The sequence below is a fragment of the Alnus glutinosa genome, chromosome 1 (genome assembly GCF_958979055.1).
Source record: "Alnus glutinosa chromosome 1, dhAlnGlut1.1, whole genome shotgun sequence".
Lineage (NCBI taxonomy): Eukaryota > Viridiplantae > Streptophyta > Magnoliopsida > Fagales > Betulaceae > Alnus > Alnus glutinosa.
Window position 1 is genome coordinate 52,608,574 of NC_084886.1, and position 18,881 is coordinate 52,627,454.

The following is an 18,881-nucleotide window of genomic DNA, read 5'->3' on the forward strand; positions in this document are numbered from 1 at the left end:
AATGAACTATGAACTTGAATAGCCTAGATTCAAGCTAGGTTTATTATTAAACAATTTGAAATTAAATAAAAATGAGTCATTTCTTCATGTGTACATATATTTTCTCTGCTCGCTAAGATAAAACTCACATTAGCAAATTTTCCTCTCTAGGTGCAAATTTGTGTACGAATTGTATTGTAGTTCAGCGTAATGCTTAACACTGCAAATTGCCATGCATTTGTTCTGTTATTCTTAACGTGGATCGTTGTTCAAGAGTTTCTTCTAAACGAGTTTAAACACATGAATGAATACTTTGATTGGCTATATGTTGGCATGGTAATGCATGTTATAGGGGAAGGTTTTGGAATGACTATATGATCTGTTATTTTAAATGCAATTTCACCAGCAATGCGAATAATGCCCTTAGATGGAGAAAATTTGAAATTTAGCAATTACAGAAACAGGAAGATACCAACACGACAATTTGACACAAACAAATAGATAACTCTGAGAACATTTTAACAAAGCAGTGTAATATTGAACCACAATAAGAGTTTTACATAAAATATACAACCAAAGGATAATTAACAATGCTTTATTGAAGAAAAACAACAATTCTCTTTGTCCATGCGAGCGCATGGTCTTGTCATTTTTCTTTACTCTTTCAAACACCACCGAAGAGTTTATACTTGATGTCATCCAGATACATGAAGAAAGCATATCTCCAAGCCTTGTTGAATGCCAATGGACCAACTACACCCCAAAACCCCATTACGAATCCAAATGGCATGCTAAGATAAAACCACTTCATGTCGATCCACCCACCATCCTCGCCTCCTTGATCATCGTCAGCATTGGGTATTGGCTCAAGGGGCGTGTCATCTCCAGAGCAGCTAGGCGTAAGTGGAAGTCCACAAAGATCACGGTTCCCAATGAAACTCAGTGCACTAAAGCTTTGAAGTTGAGTGCTCGATGGAATTCTGCCCGAGAAGTTATTGTGTGATAAGTTCAAATAACTCAAGAATGTTAAAGTTGCCATACTTTGAGGTATCACACCTGTGAGTTGATTCATTGAGACATCAAGAGATTCCAAGATTTTCATGGCACTAATATTCTCAGAAATCTTTCCATGGAGTTTATTATTGGACAAATTCAAGAATCGTATTCCGTGAAGATTGATGACTTCCTCAGGGATTTCTCCAATTAAATTGTTGCTCGAGAGGTCCATGCTTACGACAAGAGAAAGCGTCTCTTTATATTCATACTCATTTCCCTTTGTTACCAAGAATGCTTGTATACAAAACTGAATTTCATATTCATAATCATTTCCCTCTACTCGCAATGATGCTGAATTTTTACAACCACCTCTAATCGAATATCCAGGAAGGTATTGTTTCACCATGACACTCAGGACCTGTTTGGTAACCAATCCATCCCATTTCAATTTCCATTTCACTTCTCCCAAAAAAATCAAATCAAAAACATTCTTACTTTTTTACACTTTTTACATCACATCAATAATTTTTTATTACTATTCAAATAAAAAAACTCACTACAAAACAAAATTTTTTCACTTTTCTATAAAACATTCTCAAATTCTATATCACATCAATCATTTATTACTACTATTCAAATAAAACATCCCATTTTCCACAACTTACCAAACAGGTCCTCAAATTACCAAAACACCGCGGAATGGGTCCTGATAATTTGTTACTTGCAAGGTCCATGATTTGAAGAGAATTGAAGTGACAAATTTCCTGAGGAATACTGCCATTAAACCTGTTTGAGCGAAGCATGAGAGCAATAAGATCAACTGAACTATTTCCCAACCAATTGGATAAGCTGCCAGACAAATGATTCTCACTGAAATCTACAAACCCTAACTCTTTGCAATTTTGCAAGGACAATGGTAAACCTCCAGACAGATTGTTTTTGTCCAATAACACCACCTGAAGTCTAGATAGAGAACCTATGGAACTTGGTATATTTCCTGTTAGCTTATTGCTTCCCAAGTTTAACACTATTAACTCAGAATAGTCCATCCAACAGTCAGGAAGTTCTCCAGATAAAAGATTTTTGGACAAATCAAGACCTTCAAGCGAAAATCCATCCAATATAGAGTTCTGTTCACAAATGAGGGGAGAAAGAGATCCATGAAATGAATTATTAGAAAGATCTAAACATACAATGCCAGAAGAGACATTGGGGAGGGGGCCAGAAAAGTTGTTTGAACCAAGATAGATATAGTCTCCACAATATAAACTTGAAATATTGCCACGGAGTTGGTTTTGAGAAAGATCCAGCAAATCGATTTGGGAACAAAGGCTCCAAAACCAAGAAGGGATGACATCCGAAATACTTGCATCTGAGAAATCTAGTGCTCGAAGATCTTCTTGTGATTGAAGCCATGTAGGGAATTTTGGCCCTAATGCCCATGATGCCAGCCTCAAAGTTTGAAGTTGAAATGGAGGAACCCACTTAGTGCTTACTTGCAAAGTCAACGAGTTCCAAGAAGCATGGAGATTTCTCAATTTTGTAAGGTTGGAAAAATGCTCTTCGGAAACAAAACCCTCTAAAAAATTGGAAGAGATGTCTAACACTTCAAGATTTGAAAGATACCCTAGACTTACAGGAATTGTTCCATTCAATTGATTGTCGTTGACCAAAAGCTTCCTCAATGAAGACAGTTTTCCTAGAGACACGGGAATCGGACCAGAAAGCATATTTTTGCCAAGTGAAAGAACACAGAGATTTTTATGCTTCCCTAGATGATCAGGCAAAGTACCTAAAAGTCGATTCCCACTTAAATCTAAAAATTCCAAATTTTTTGTTGTGCATGAAGAAGAATTTCCTAAAAGGTCATACAAACCTCCCCCAAGTTTGTTCTCAGATAAATCCAAATGTTGCAGATTACACAGATTTCCCAAGAATCTTGGTATTTTTCCTTCAAGATCATTGTGTGACAGGTCAAGAAGCATCAGCTGTGAAACACATCCAATAGCTTTAGGAAGTACACCTTGAATATTATTATATGAAAGATCAAGTCTTTCAAGAGTGGTCATATTATATAACCATTTAGGTATTGTGCCAGATAAGTTGTTACCACTAAGATGTAGATTTTTAAGACTAGACAGGTTCCGGAATGTAGCAACTCCAAGCAGTGGAACCTTGATCTCAGTGGATTTTAAATCAAGTGTAACAAAAGATGTAAGACTATTAATCCAGTCAAACGTTGAATTAACAAAGTAATTGTATGAAAGATCGAGCACAGTGAGAGATGAAAAGTTAACGTAAGGAATTGGATCATACTTATCAAGTTCACAAGAAGACAAGTGTAACTCTGATAGAGAAGGGAGCATGTTCATCACCTGTAACCAGTTAGATGCTTTACTAAGGTTGACGCTACTCATGTCGAGGAATTCCAACAGAGAAAGATGAGATAGCCATTCAAGATTGTCAACTTGCATGTTGTAATTACCTTGAATGTCAAGAGAATGCAAGTTAGAGAGATTTGCCAACTGATGAGGAATTTTACCCTTGAAATCCGTATATGATAAATTTAGATATCTCAAATTCTGAAGATAACCAAAGAAGCTTGGAAAATGATCATTTGAAAAACCATTCAGACTTAAATCCAAATAGTGAAGATGCTTTAATTCCCGTAGGGAATCGATTATCAGCCCATCCAACATTAGATTTCTGAGATTTAGGTGGACGACATGCCCAGTTATGTTGTGACAGCCAATTCCTTTCCACGTGCAACACTCCTGGCCAATCCAAGATGAGAGTGAATTGAAAGGATCATCGATACCTTGTTTGAAAGTGAGGAGGGCATCTCTTTCACCTTTTCTGCAAAGCATATTTGGATTGCCACCCGCATATGCAAACATGTATGTTAGAGTAGCCAAGGAAAGATAGCAATGCAAAAGGAGCACCACAAAAGTGGTCTTCTTGTGTATAACTGTTGCCATATTACACTTTTGAAAGAGGAAAATATCGCAAAAATGAGTTGGTACCTCAAAACGTGAGACCACAGTCCATATATATATATAAGTAAATAATGTGAGGATTCCGTTTGACGACGTAACAAACATAAAATTAGGTTCTTTGAGTCAATGTTATTAATTTGCCCAGCTGTCCCAACAGTGACTTTGATAAAGCATTTTCAAAATTAATATGTATATATATTTTTTTATTTTGTATTTTGAAAATGTTTTAAATGGAAGATATAAAAGAGTATTAAATGAAGAAAGTCACATGGAAAAAATAGAAAGTATAGTTGTCATTTATTACGACAACTACACTTTAAGCATTTAAAGTAAAGCTTGGGTGTATGCACTTATGTGTATAATTTAGTACAGTGCAAAGTACCGGACGCACACGCGTACGTGGTAGTGGACTTTAGGGCGCTAGTGGCACCTTAATTAATGGTGCACTTGGCACTTAGCATCGAAGCTCGAAGCGATTTAATCATGACCATTCAATTTGGACGGTCAGGATCATTCGATCTGGTAGTTTGATCTAGACCGTATGATTCTTCTTAAGTAGATTCAATAGTTGAATTTACTGGACCATTACGAAAGTAAATTGTAAGGTCATATCAACTTTGATCTAACGGTTGAGATTAAATAGTAATGATCTAATGGTTATTATTAAATAATCATTGATAGTTATTTGATCTGATGGTCAGAATTAAGTGTCTGTTAAAATAACAGTTTATGATTGTTAAATTAGTAGTTTATGATGGTTGGATTATCAGATATTAATTGATATTCAACACAATATGGAAGTAACTGCAGTCTAGTTATTAAATATACAGAACGATTTACTCTCATCTTCTGTTCTCCTTTCTGATATCTTTTGCACTTTAAATTTCAAGTCTTTGTCTCTTGCTATAATAAAAAAAATATAAGGGATATTAGGGTTTAGTTTTCATTTGTGCAAAACGCAACTAAATAACAGAAGATTTATGGGCTCCATTGCATCCTGGAAAAATATTTACTTTAATCTTTTACATACTATTTCTGATGGGGACAAATAATTTCTTAAGGAAAGCGACATTGTAATGTGCCTTAGAGTATTTCGTTTTTGTATTTTCTTTTACGGAAAACTACACTTTACCCTCCAATGTTTTACCTCTTTTTCAATTTTACCTCCAAAATAAAAAAAAAAATTGTAATACACTCCAACCAAATTTCTTAATTTTGCAATGTAGCAAATTCTCTCAAAAATATCCCTAAAAAAATCAATATTTCTTGTTAAAAAAAAAAACGATTAAAAAAAATTGGAATGGCTGAAGGCCTGAAGCCACCCCGTGAAGCATTTGGGGTGGCGGAAGCCACCTAAACCTACTGTTCATGAATTTGTGAAAAAAAATCAATTAGATATTAAAAAGAGCGTCATATTCGTTGCATGTGTACAGCAGTACAAGCATGTAAGCTAAACCCACTGTTCCTTTTCCAGTGATTTCTGAGAAGCTCCCAAGTCCCATGTCAAGTCAAGTTCATCAATAGCGCTAAAATTAGAGTGAAAGATTTGGCCATCAACTTGTCAAACAAACTTTAATGCTTCAGAGCAAATGTCGTCTTTTTGTAAACCAAACTTTAATATATAGTTGAGAGTGAACAGAGCCAAGTTGCTGGACACTGGACAGACTATTGATGAGCATGTGGACTTTGAAGGACTTAGTTCACGAAAATAAGAAAATAAGAATAGAGAGAAATTAATGACTAAAAATAACATTACAGCTTCTAATAATTTTTTTTTTTTTAAACCTGTTTGAAATTGCATTAAAAGCATAAAAAAAAACTTTTAAAGTTAAATTGAAAAAAAAAATAAAAATTGGATTATGTATGGTGAAAATCAAGAAAAAAAGGGTTATTTTGATCGGTCGTTGCACAATCACATATCATGTGTCAACAGGAGTCTTTGCACCCCCTGTTGGAAACATGGCCACGTGGGGAAATCGACATCAATTAATTTGGATAGGAAGGAAGCAACTCCCTTTGCCCTCAAGAAAGTTAAAAAAGAATTAGGCTGACTCTTCCTTGATCGCTCAAGCTATTCATTCAATAATCTTCCCCTGCACTGTAAACAAATAATTTCTACCGTTGTTCTTGGGCTTGTTGGGAAAAATTTATACATAATAGTGTAGTTGGTTGTTAATTTTAAAATTAGTAAAAAGTGATGATGTAATATAAAGTAAAAAAAATTTATATAAAAAAAAAAAAATTATATCGTAATAAATTTTTTTATTTGAATAATAATAAAAAATTATTAATGTGAAATAAAAAGTTTTAAAAAATAAAAATATTTTGATGTTGATTGATATTAAAAAAAAAATTACGTAAATAGTAAAAAAATTTCCCCCTCCTACTATTTCTTTTCACTTCTTTTAAAAAAATCAAATAAAAAACATTTTAATTTTTTTACATTTTTTATATTACATCAATAATTTTTTATTACTATTCAAATAAAAAAATTCACTATAATACAAAATTTTTCACTATTTTATAAAACATTCTTAAATTTCATATTACATCAATCTCCTTTTATTATACAACACATAAATATTTTATAATACAATTACTTACGAAACAGGTCCGTAACTTTATATTTATTGCTTGCCAGTAAAATAATGGCCGTACAAAAAGCTTCAAAGAAGACTTTGCAGACAACTTGTCAATCAAGCTTTCTAGTGAGTCTCTTGAGAGTGACATCGTCATCTTTCAGTCAAACAAACTTTAATTGTTGAGAGGAAAAGGACTGGGCAGAGACTTCAGGAGGACTTGACTATCAAACGTCCAACTCCAAGAAATTGAATGATTTTTTTCGCTATTTAATTTTTAGGAATAAATGTATTATTGGCCCTTAGAATATATCATAATTACAAATGATTTTCTATGATCTAAAAAGTTCGTAAAAAGTTCTTGTCGTAAACTATAATTACAAATTGATTTTTAGAATCAAATTTTGTTAAAATTTTTGATAAATTCTGTTAAATGTAACATCAGCGCTACGTCAAACCAATAAAATAGTGACACGTGTTTATTTTAATAAAAAAAATATAAATTTACTAAAAAATAAATAAATATACTTGTTTTTTTTTAAAAAAAAAAAAAACAAAAAAAGAAAAAGAAAAAAAAGAAGGGCAAAGGGGTGGCTCAGCCTCTGGGGAGGTCGAGGCCACCCCCAGAGGTGGCTAGGGATAGCGCGAAGGCCACCCCCATTGGCCAGGGGTGGCCCGAAGGCCCCCTTCCCATTTTTTATTATTTTATTTATTTATTTAATTAATAAATTTATATTTTTTTATTAAGATGGACACGTATCGCCATTTTATTAATTTGACGTGACGTTGCTTGACATTTAATAGAATCGGTCAAAAATTTTAACGGAATTTTACTCTAGGGATCGATTTGTAATTATTATTAACCACAAGGACCTCACATGAACTTTTTAAACTATAGGGAGTGATTTGTAATTATGGGATATCCCAAAGATCAGTGGTGCAATTATCCCTAATTTTTATTTCAAAGCTAATGGTAAGTAATAGTTTTTATTCTTTTAAAATTGATATAACTTTTAAAATTATAATTGAATCAAAATCAAATAGTAATTTATCTCGAAACCAATAGTTCCTACCATTACTCATTATGTATATACAGTTTTAATCTTTGTATTATATAAAAGGCCAAAAATAACTTGTAATTGTTCCAACCAAGTAACCACCATATTGTTTTTGTATCTACAGCTTATCTAGAACCTAAAGCTTGCAAAATTTTTCTAGAACATTTGGGGAAACTCCCATTTAACTGACTGTAGAATAAAAACAATTTACTTAAAAAAGAGAGTTCTGAAAGATCATGTACCTCTCCACTTATACAATTGTTTGATAAGTCTAATGCATGTAAATTGTAAAGATTCTTCAAGGTTTGTTCTCAAAGTTGTTGAAAGAGAGGTTAAGATGAACAAGGCTATTGGTATATATTTGAACAGCTTACTCTCTACCTAATAGGGTGAGATTCATGGAAAATTATAGCGAAAGAGAGAGAGAGTTAATAATTGATTTTTGTTACATTTCTTACCACTTGATTTCTAAGATTTTTATTATACAACTTTTTTAACGTATAACAAAAAATATGTTCAAAATGTGTTGAGAATTTAAAATAAAATTATAATGAATAATCACGTGCAATGGGCGAAGTATGAGTTAGTTTATAGTATAAAGAACCTTTTCTTAAGGCTTATAAAATTGAGCCAGCTGTGAATTTTGTAGGGATTCAATCATCCTTTTTGCCAATTTTTTTTTTTTTTTTTTTTTCCTAGGGAGAAATTTCCTGGAAATTCATTCAGCCAAATCAGGTCAAGCCAAACCTACTGTTCATTAAGAATCCTGCCACAATAAATGTGTTCACTAAGAATCCTGCCACAATAAATGTGTCGACATGATGGTACCCTTTACACTTTACAGTGATTTCTAAGAAGCTCCCATGCCAAGTCAAGTCAAGTTCATCAATAGCGCTAAAACTAGAGTGAAAGACTTGGCCATCAACTTGTCAAACAAACTTTAATGCTTCAAAGCGAACGTCATCTTTTGTAAACCAAACTTTAATATATAGTTGAGACTGAACAGAGCTAAGTTGCTGGACACTAGACAGACTATTGATGAGTTTGTGGACTTTGAAGGACTTAGTTCAAATCTGATTGAAAATAAGAAAATAATGGGCTTGATTGGTAAATAAGAAAATAGTGAGTTGTTAATTTTAAAATTAATAAAAGGTGATGATGTGACATAAAGTAAAAATAATTTGTATAAAAAAGTAAAAAAAAAATTGTATTGTAGTAAATTTTTTTATTTGAATAGTAATAAAAAATTATTGATGTAATATAAAAAATAAAAATGTTTTGATGTTAATTAGTATTAGAAAATATGAAAAAGTATATAAACAATAATCTGCATTACTGTGTTCTGTTCCGATGTTTAACAAACAAGGCCAACAATAGAGAGAAATTAATGACTGAATATAACGTTACAGATTGTGATAATCTTTTTTTTTTTTTAAAGGACTTGTTTGAATTTGCGTTAAGAGCATAAAAAAAAACTTTTAAAGTTAAATTGAAAAAAAAAAATGGGTTCTATACGGTGAGAATCAAGAAAAAAGGGGTTGCTTTGGACACTTTAAACTAGGGGTGGGCAGGGGCGGACCCACATATATGCTGGGGGGGACGAATGTCCCCCCAAAAGTTTTAAAATTCCCTTAAAAAATTTTAAATTTATAAATTTGTCCCCTAAAATATCTAAATTTGTCCCCCCTAGATTTTTTTTATATGTTTTAACCCCTCTTTTATTTTGAAGTCAAAAATTTCCTTGATTTGTACCGTTAGCTTCTAACCAAAATTCAAACTTAGTTTTCTTTTTTTTACTGTGACTGAGCTCACAAGTTACAAATCAGCCTGTGAAGCCTGCACCAGCACGTCTGCAAAGATTGCAATCAACTAATTGTAGCACTTCTGTCGTTTTCCATTTCCTTGGCAATTTTCTTGGCGGGCTTGGAGCACTGGCAGTTGGAGCACTGGCAATTGTAGCACTTCTGTCGTTTTTCATTTCCATGGCAATTGGAGCACAGGCAATTGTCTTGGCGGGCAGGGGCGGACTAACGTCTTGGGTGGTGAAATATCCTTAATTAATATACCAAAAAATATATTTTTGTCCTCCCAAAATGACATTTTTGTCCCCCCAAAATAATATTTGTGTCCCCTTCAACTTATTTTTTTTTTAGTTTTGCCACATCTTTTAACACAAAAAATCTACAATACCCCATTCATTTAATTTCCTTCCATATTGTAGTTGGCTTGTAACTAGAAACTCAATTTGATTTAGGACTCTGAAGATGCGAAATAAAAAGTTAAATGGTTTTGGTTCTTTGAGTGGTTATTATAAGTGACTTCTAACCAACAAAATCAATTTTCTGAGTGGTTATTGTACAATCATATTTGGGTTCACAATATTTGTTTTGGCATCACAAGTTAAATGGCTCGACTCATAGCATTGTTATTTGAGGCTTTAGGGATTGTTAGTAGAAAGAGTCCACGATCATACGTATCGTTTTTATTGGACCCTATAGATTAAGTTTAGTTTTTTTTGCTAGTTTTTATTTTTATTTTTAGATAAGCTATTTTGCTAGTTGTTTATACCACTGTGTGTTTGTGATGCCATGAGATTAAATGTAAGACTTCAATCCTTTTATTTAATATCAATATGCACAAACACAAATATATAAAAAATTTAAATATCTATATGCTTTTGTATTTATGCAAGTCCGTCTCCCCAATAAAAAAAAATTTCGTCCCCCCTCACCAAAAATCCTGGTTCTGCCCCTGGGGTGGGAGTCGGTTCGGTAGGCGGTTAAGTCGGTTAATTCGGTCGGTTAACCGACTTTTGTCGGAATGTAGTCGGTGAATTTATTTCAGTTAAATCGGTTAAGCGGTTAATAGGCGGTCGGTTAAGTCGGTTAAGCGGTTAATAGGCGGTCGGTTAAGTCGGTAAGGCGGTTAATAAGCGGTCGGTTAAGTCGGTAAGGCGGTTAATAAGCGGTCGGTTAAGTCGGTAAGGCGGTTAATAGGCGGTCGGTTAAGTCGGTTAAATCGGTTAACATTCGGTTAAAATGGGTAATGAAACGACGTCGTTTTGATTTTTTTAAAGGAAAAAAAATGATCATACGTTTCGTTTTATGTCGGTTCGGTTAATTGATCGGAATAGCATTTGGTTCGGTTCGGTTCGGTTACCGCTTAAAAGGCGGTTCGGTTCGGTTCGGCTGCCGCTTAAAAGGCGGTTCGATTCGGTTCGGCTGCCGATCCGACTTTCGGAATAAAATTTTATACCGACTACCGAACCGAAATTAGTCGATTAAAGTCGGTAGGCGGTCGATGGCAGTTCGGTTCGGTTCGGTTCGGTAAGCGGTCGGTAGGCGGTAGGCGAATAATTTGCCCACCCCTACTTTAAACGAAACAGAACTTTTCAAGCCCAAATGAATTGGGTCCAAGGAGATGAATGAACCTCCTTTTCACTTTATTTTGCAAGACTCAGGTTTGATGGTAGTCCATTTTCTTGAGCCAGCTGTCGCCCAGAAAGTTGGATGATGACAATTAGCCACCCTTTTCTCCTTAACCTTTTTAGTTAGGCTTCATCTCCTAGACACTTTTTACGAAGAGGCAAGCCACAAAGATCAATCTCAGTTACCTGCATATGCATAAGCACTAAAGGTCTGAAGCTAAGTACCTGATTGGATTATACTTGAAAAGTTGTTACTTGGTAAGTTCAAGTAGCTTAGGAAGCTCAAAGTAGTTAGGCTTGGGGTAATTATGTCCAAAAGATGATTTCTAGACAAGTTCAAAGATTCCAATCTCTCCATGTTACCAATATTTTGAAGGATGATGCCAGTCAATAAGTTCCTAGATAGGTTCAACCCAATCAACCCTGAGAGACTTATTATTTCTCTTGGAATTTCTCATTTTAATTTGTTGCTCAAAAGATCGATGACTTTTAATAGTCCAAGAGTTTTACTATACTTTAGATATTTTTCTTTGAAAGTCACCAATAAGTTGTCAATATACTCAAAGTCGATAATAAAGGAGGTCATAGAAGGAGAAAAGTATGGATGATCAATGCTGACATGTGAAATTTGTGTTTTGAGTCATAACAGTGATGTTATTGACGCATTCTGGTATAGTCCTTGTAATATTGTTGTAAGAGGTCAAAGATTTGAAGAGATGTTAGATGACATAATTGCAATGGTATGTGACCCATGAACAAGTTTGATGTCAGACGAAGAACCATCAAATCTGGCAGGCTTGTGCATGTCCGTGTTGGTATCCTTCCGAAGAGTCTGTTTTTTCCAAGATCTAGTAGCCCCAATGAAGAGCAGTTCATCAATGACTTGGGCAATTATCCGATGAAATTATTGTTATTCAAATGCAATGTTGGAAGCCAATCTCTAGAACCACAGATAGAATAAGGGATTCTCCCAGAAAAATCATTGTTTGTCAAATTAAACATGGTGAGCAACATCATATTTCCTCAATAGTTGGAGAGTTCTGCGGATAACAAGTTATCTTAAAGATCAAGGTAACTAGTTCCAATTTGTCTCACATATGGATGTAATAGATCATTCGAATATATTATTAGAGAGATTCAATATCGATGAATAGGAATGAAATTATGGCAAAGGAACACTGAGGCAGTTATAACTCAAATCTATAAGAGGAGAACCAATAAACATTCTCAAAAACCATTGAAGATGTATGGTGCCAATGATCGGGTTGTGGGAGAGATTTAAGAATTGTATATTGGAAAAAAGATTCCAAAACCAAGTGGGGATGGTGTCTGAAAGTCCTACATCAGATATATCGAACTATGAAAAATTCTTGTGTTTGAAGCCATTTAGGAAAAGCTGGCCCCAATTTGCAAGAGCCCAATCTAATGACATCCAAATCATGAAATGATGGAACCCATGCTGAACTAAACTTCAATGTCAGATAATTGAAAGAGAAATCCACTTAATGTAAGTGGAAAGATTCGACAAATGTGATTCAGTGATATCACCTTCTAAAGAATTTGAAGACACATCCAGAACCTGGAGCATAAATAGTTCTGCCAAACTTTTGATTAAACTCTCATTTAACCGATTTTTGGATAGATATAATTCTCTCAAGAAAGAGAATTTTGTAAGATCGAGTACCTCTCTACTTATGTTATTGTTTGGCAAGTCTAGTACTTGCAAGGTGTGAAGATTCTCCAAAGTTTGTGGCATCACTCCTTCAAGGTTGTTGAAAGAGAGGCCAGTATCAACTAGAGCAACCATATCCCCTAAAACTGACATTCGCAAATTTTCCTCTCTAGGTGCAAATTTGTCTACGAATTGTATTGTAGTTCACCGTAATGCTTAACACTGCAAATTGCCATGCATTTGTTCTGTTAAAGACATGAATGAATACTTTGATCGGATATATGTTAGCGTGGTAATGCATGTTATAGGGGAAGGTTTTTGAAGGACTGTGATCTGTTATTTTAAATGCAATTTCACCAGCAATTTGAATATGCTCTTAGATGGAGAAAATTTGACATTTAGCAATTACAGAAAATGGAACATACCAACACGACAATTTGACAGAAACAAATAGGTAGCTCTGATCATGATGCTAATGAACTAGTTTAACATGATGTTAGTCTCATGCACCAATTATATATGATGGAAGAATTAATGTCCACAACTGCCGACCCAACAGACTTGAATACAATTATTTCATTGGGAATTTCTCTCCCAAACCTTCTCTCGATATGTTGATCAACTCGATCTTCTCAAAGTGGGTCTCACTGAAAGATGGGCTTTCATCTTTGACACCCACACCAATCATCACAAGGATCAAAAGTACTCTCATCTCTAGCCAAAATCTTTGAGGCTAAGCTGAAAGATGGGATTTGGCAGTTTGCCCAGTTGTGGCACTGAATAGCACGTAACTTGCACGCACTCCGGGTAAGTTTAGCACATAGGACACCACTTCCAATACACACCACTGGCGCTTCTGCGCACAATTTGAGAAGATTACTGTTATTGATTTCTATGGAAATTCTAGGGTTAGGTATACTGAATTGTAATAGGAATGGAATGAAATAGAAATGGAAGATGGAAATGGTAGAAGAATTGATGAATTGACAGAACAAATGGATGAACAGTTAATTGATTGAACTAATTCTGTAACGGATATTATACTAAAATTGGACTATTTAAGATATTTGGTCTCCTAGAGCATTCGAGGTGCACATCCTCAAATTTACAAATGACTAATCCGATTATCTCTACAATTTATTGGGCCTTATATATAGACATAGCCTTAAGCTAAACTCTAACAATTGAAATGGCCCAAGCCCATTCAGCCCACTACTAAAAACCTAGCCCATTCACTACCAATTGGACTATTACAGCTCCAGAGCCGAAACGAAATAGAATGTGAGATTTTCATACTGGTTACTCTCTAAACTTTACATCATTTTGTATTTAAATGCCATGTTGGAAATTGATGCCAAACATCTCATTTTTATTAGGGTTAAATATTTTTTTGTCTACGTGGTTTAATGAGTTTATTTTTTGCTATTTGTAATTCATTTCGTATCATAGATGGTATCTTGTTTATGGTAAAAGATTGAGATGGTACCTCCGTCCAACTTCCATCTAAAAATTGACAAAAGTCCACGTCACATGCCTTAAAAAATCAACACGTGTCCCTATGTATAATTAAAAATAAAAAAATAAAAATAATAAAAAATAATTAAAATATATATATAAAGAAGGGTGGCTCATTACCAGTCTGAGGTGGCCGAGCCACTCCCAAGAGCCAAATCATAACTTCTTTTTTTTTTTTCTTTTTTTTCTTTTTTTTTTTCCTTTTTTGGGCTTGTGGGGGTGATTCCATGGGGTCATGAGGGTTGTTCGGCAACCCCCAGGCCAAATGGGGTGGCTGAGCCACTTCCAATGCTCTAGGGAGTGGTTTCAACCACCCCTAAGGCTCTTAGGGGTGGTTTCGACCACCTCAATTTTGTCTTTGGAGGTGATTCAACCACTTCCAGACCGGTCATGGGGGTAGCTCGAGCCACCCCTCTTTTTTTTTTTTTAACGTTTATTTTTTTTAAGTTTTAATTATTTTAAGTTTTTGTTTTTGTTTTTGTTTTTTTTAATTATACATAGGGATACATGTTGATTTTTTAAGGCATGTGCGTCAGTGCATGGACTTTTGTCAATTTTTGAATGAAAGTTGGACGGATGTACCATCTTGGTTTTTAGCCATATACGATGTACTATCTATGATACGAAATGAATCATATGAAGCAAAAAATAAAAATCGGTAAACTACATGTGGGTGAGACGTATTTAACCTTTTTTATTATTCCAATTTAGGGAGGAATCCGAACTCACTTGTAAAGTCAGCAATTTTTTAAATGCCTATATCTCCTCAGGTCGGCAAAAAGCATCTCAGAAAATATAAAGTCCTCTTTGTACAACATTAGACAGAACAAGAATTCTACAGAAATAGAAATAGAAAATGCCTCTATCAAGAGTGAGAACATTCTAACAAAGCAGTGTAATATTGAACCACAACAAGAGTTTTACATAAAATAGAAAAGTACAACCAAAGGACAACAATGCTTTATTGAATAAAAACAACAATTCTCTTTGTCCAACATTCAAGCGCATGGTCTTGCCATTTTTTCACTCTTTTAATCACCGTTGAAGAATTTATACTTCATGTCATCCAAAAACTTAAAGAAAGCCGATCTCCAAGCCTTGTTGAATGCTAATGGACCAAATACACCCCAAAACCCCACTACAAATCCAAATGGCATGCTCATATAAAGCCACTTCATGTCGATCCATGCACTGTCCTCTCTGCCTTCATCTTCAGCATTTGGTGTTGTCTCAAGGGATGAGCCATCTCCAACACAGCTCGGCATAAGTGGAGGTCCACAAAGATCATGGTTGCCAATAAAACTCAGTGCACTAAAGCTTTGAAGCTGAGTGCCTGACGGAATTCTACCAGAAAGGTTGTTATATGATAAATTTAAATAACTCAAGAATGTTAAATTTGCCATGCTTTGAGGTATTACACCTGTGAGTTGATTCATTGAGACATCGAGAGATTCCAATAATTTCAAGGCATTGATCTTTTCAGGAATCTTTCCATGAAGTTGATTGTTGGACAAATTCAAGAATTGTAGGCCGTAAAGACTGGTGAGTTCATCAGGGATTTCTCCAATTAAATTGTTACTCGAAAGGTCCATGCTTGTGACGAGATAAAGATTATTGCCATATTCATACCCTTTTCCCTTGGTTACCAAGAATACTGGTTTTTCCCAACCATGTCCGGCCATTATTATATCAGAGTTGAGTTTCACCATGGCACTCAAACTACTAAAGCATCGAGGAATGGGTCCTGATAATTTGTTATGTGCAAGGTCCATGATTTGAAGAGAATTGAGGTTACAAAACTCCTTAGGAATATTGCCATAAAATCTGTTTGAGCGAAATGAGAGAGCCTTAAGATAGGCTGAACTATTTCTCAACCAAATGGTAAGCTGCCAGACAAAAGATTCTCACTGAGATCGGCAATCTCTAGGAATTTGCAATTTTGCAAGGACAATGGTAAATCTCCAGACAAATTGTTTCTCTCCAAGTACAAGTGCTGAAGCCAAGATAGAGAACCTATGGAACTCGGTATATTTCCTGTTAACTTATTGTTCCCCAAGTTTAACACTTGTAAAAAAGAATAGTTCATCCAACAGTCAGGAAGTTCTCCAGATATGAGATTGTTTGACAAATCAAGAACAGTTACTTGACCTCCTTCCATTCTCTCTTTTTGTTTACAAACGAGGGGAGAAAGAGATCCGTGGAATGAGTTATTGGAAAGATCTAAATCCTGATGTAAATCCTGAATGCTAGAAGAGATACGGGGGAGAGGGCCAGAAAAGTTGTTTGAACCAAGAAAGATTGATCCTCCACAAGATAAATTTGGAATACTGCCACGAATTTGGTTTTGAGAAAGATCGAGAATACGAATTTGGGAACAGAGGCTCCAAAACCAAAAAGGGATAACATCTGAAATACTAGCATTCGATAAATCTAGAAATCGAATATCTTTTTGTGATTGAAGCCAGGCAGGGAATCGTGGCCCTAGTCTCAATGATCCCATCTCCAAATCTCGAAGTTGAAAAGGAGGAACCCAATTAGAAGTTACTCTCAAAATCAACAAGTTTGAATAGGCTTGAAGTGTTTTCAATTTTGTTAGGTTGGAAAAATGCATATTTGAAACAAAACCCTCTAAAAAATTGTTAGAGATGCTTAACCATTCAAGATTTGAAAGATGTCCAAGACTTACAGGAATTGTTCCAGTTAGTTGATTGCCAGAGACATCAAGTTTCCTCAATGAAGACAAATTTCCTATAGACACGGGAATTTGACCAGAAAGCATGTTATAGCCAAGAATAAGAATCGACAGTTTTTTATGCTCTCCCAATTGATCAGGCAGAGTACCTGAAAGTCGATTCCGAGACAAGTCTAAAAACTCCATATTTTTTACTGTGCATGCAGAAGAATTTCCTAACAGTTCATACACACCTCCCCCAAGTTTGTTGTAAGATAAATCCAAATGTTGCAGATTACACATATTTCCCAAGGATCTTGGTAATTTTCCTTCAAAACCATTGGTTGACAGGTCAAGGTGCATCAGTCCGGAAAGGGATCCAATGGCACTAGGAAGTACACCTTGAATGTTGTTATATGCAAGATCAAGTCTTTCAAGAGTACTTATATTGTATAACATGTTAAGATCTGTGGAAGAGAAGTTGTTATTTGAGAGATGCAGATTTCTCAAACAAGACATGTTTTGGACAGCAACCCGAAGTGGGATATGAATCTGAGTGTCACTTAGATCAAGTGTAACAAGAGATGTAAGACTATGAAACCAGTCAAATGTTGAATAAGGAAACCAGTTATGTGAAAGATCAAGCATAGTGAGAGATGAAAAATTAACATAAGGAATAGGATCATACTTATCAAGTTCACAACGAGACAAGCGTAACTCTGATAGAGAAGGGAGCACGTTCATCACCTGTAGCCAGTTAGATGCTTTACTAAGATTGACGTAAGTCATGTCAAGGAATTCCAACAAAGAAAGATGAGATAACCATTCAAGATTGTCGACTTGCAGGGAGTAACCTCGAATGTCAAGAGAATGCAAGTTGGAGAGATTTGCCAGCTGATGAGGAATTGTACCCACGAAACCCGCATTTGATAAATTTAGATATCTCAAATTCCGGAGGTAACCAATGAAGCTTGGAATATTATCGTCTTCAAAACGATTCAAACTTAGGTCCAAATAGTGAAGATGCTTTAATCCCAGTAGAGAATCACTTATATGTCCGCCCAATTGTGAGAGTCCAAAAGCTTCATATTCAGTATTGGGGTCATATGGGTTTCTAAGATTTAGCTGGATGACATTCCCAGTTACGTTGTCACAGCCAATTCCTTTCCACATACAACACTCTTCGCCTATCCAAGATGAGAATAGATTGGAAGGATCTATGATACCTTGTTTGAAGGTGAGGAGGGCTTCTCTTTCTCCTTTTCTGCAAAGCACATTTGGATTGCCACCCGCATGTGTAAACAAGCATGTTAGAATAGCCAAGGAAAGATAGCAATGTACAAGGAGCACCACAAAACTGGTCTTCCTGTCCATAACCGTTGCCATTTTACAATGAAAATGGAAATATTGCAAAAATGCGTTGGTAACTCAAATGTAAGAGCATATACAGTCGATATATAACATATGTGAGGCCCCTGTAGAAACTGATCGAAGGGAGGATTCCACTTGGTGAAGTCAATGAGTTGGGAAAAGTTAAGTGAATGCATAAAAGTCTTTAGAAAATACCCATCATTAAATGCTAGCCGCCTTTGTTGAAGTCTTTAGACCTGAAGGTCTCAATTCGACGCCGCCATGGCCCATGAGCTACGACTATCCTTGCAGGCAGACCATTCGAAACAGAGTGGCTCAAAAGTCTCAAATATGAATGCATGACCTTGAAAGTGAATTCAATACAAAAAAGGTCCCAAGAAATTTCCTGCTCTGATTATTAAACCCACCACCTACCTTGGCTATGGGTTCTAACGTCTAATTATTATATTATAATCACAATATGACTTTCCTCTCTGATTCATATTTTTGAGATAACAGTCCCAATTACTTATGGGACTAGCGCAGAAGTGTAGCTATGCCTCCCCTTGATTTTCATTGTCAATAAAGTCAAAGGCCTGATGGTCAAAAGGAAAAAAGTCTATCATTCCACGTCAATC

The 18,881-nt window shown here is 35.2% G+C and overlaps 4 protein-coding genes across 4 annotated transcripts; all 4 read right to left on the reverse strand.

Moving 5' to 3' along the window:
- Positions 1–527: 527 nt before the first annotated feature.
- Positions 528–1,356, reverse strand: LOC133863182 (receptor-like protein EIX2). Its single transcript, XM_062299160.1, has one exon. The coding sequence runs from the start codon at positions 1,205–1,207 to the stop codon at positions 644–646; it is 564 nt and encodes a 187-aa protein (XP_062155144.1). The 5' UTR covers positions 1,208–1,356; the 3' UTR covers positions 528–643.
- Positions 1,347–3,953, reverse strand: LOC133861783 (receptor-like protein EIX1). The gene is made up of 2 exons (XM_062297593.1): positions 1,661–3,953; positions 1,347–1,393 (listed from the first exon to the last, which is right to left on the reverse strand). Exons 1-2 carry the CDS (start codon positions 3,951–3,953, stop codon positions 1,347–1,349), a joined length of 2,340 nt encoding a protein of 779 aa, XP_062153577.1.
- Positions 3,954–15,102: 11,149 nt separating this feature from the next.
- Positions 15,103–15,994, reverse strand: LOC133862698 (receptor-like protein EIX2). The gene has a single exon (XM_062298551.1). It carries the CDS (start codon positions 15,992–15,994, stop codon positions 15,254–15,256), a length of 741 nt encoding a protein of 246 aa, XP_062154535.1. The 3' UTR covers positions 15,103–15,253.
- LOC133862690 (receptor-like protein EIX1) lies at positions 15,103–18,691 on the reverse strand. Its single transcript, XM_062298540.1, has 2 exons — positions 18,460–18,691; positions 15,103–18,157 (listed from the first exon to the last, which is right to left on the reverse strand). The coding sequence occupies exon 2, from the start codon at positions 18,064–18,066 to the stop codon at positions 16,093–16,095; it is 1,974 nt and encodes a 657-aa protein (XP_062154524.1). The 5' UTR covers positions 18,067–18,157; positions 18,460–18,691; the 3' UTR covers positions 15,103–16,092.
- Between the last annotated feature and the right edge of the window lie 190 nt (positions 18,692–18,881).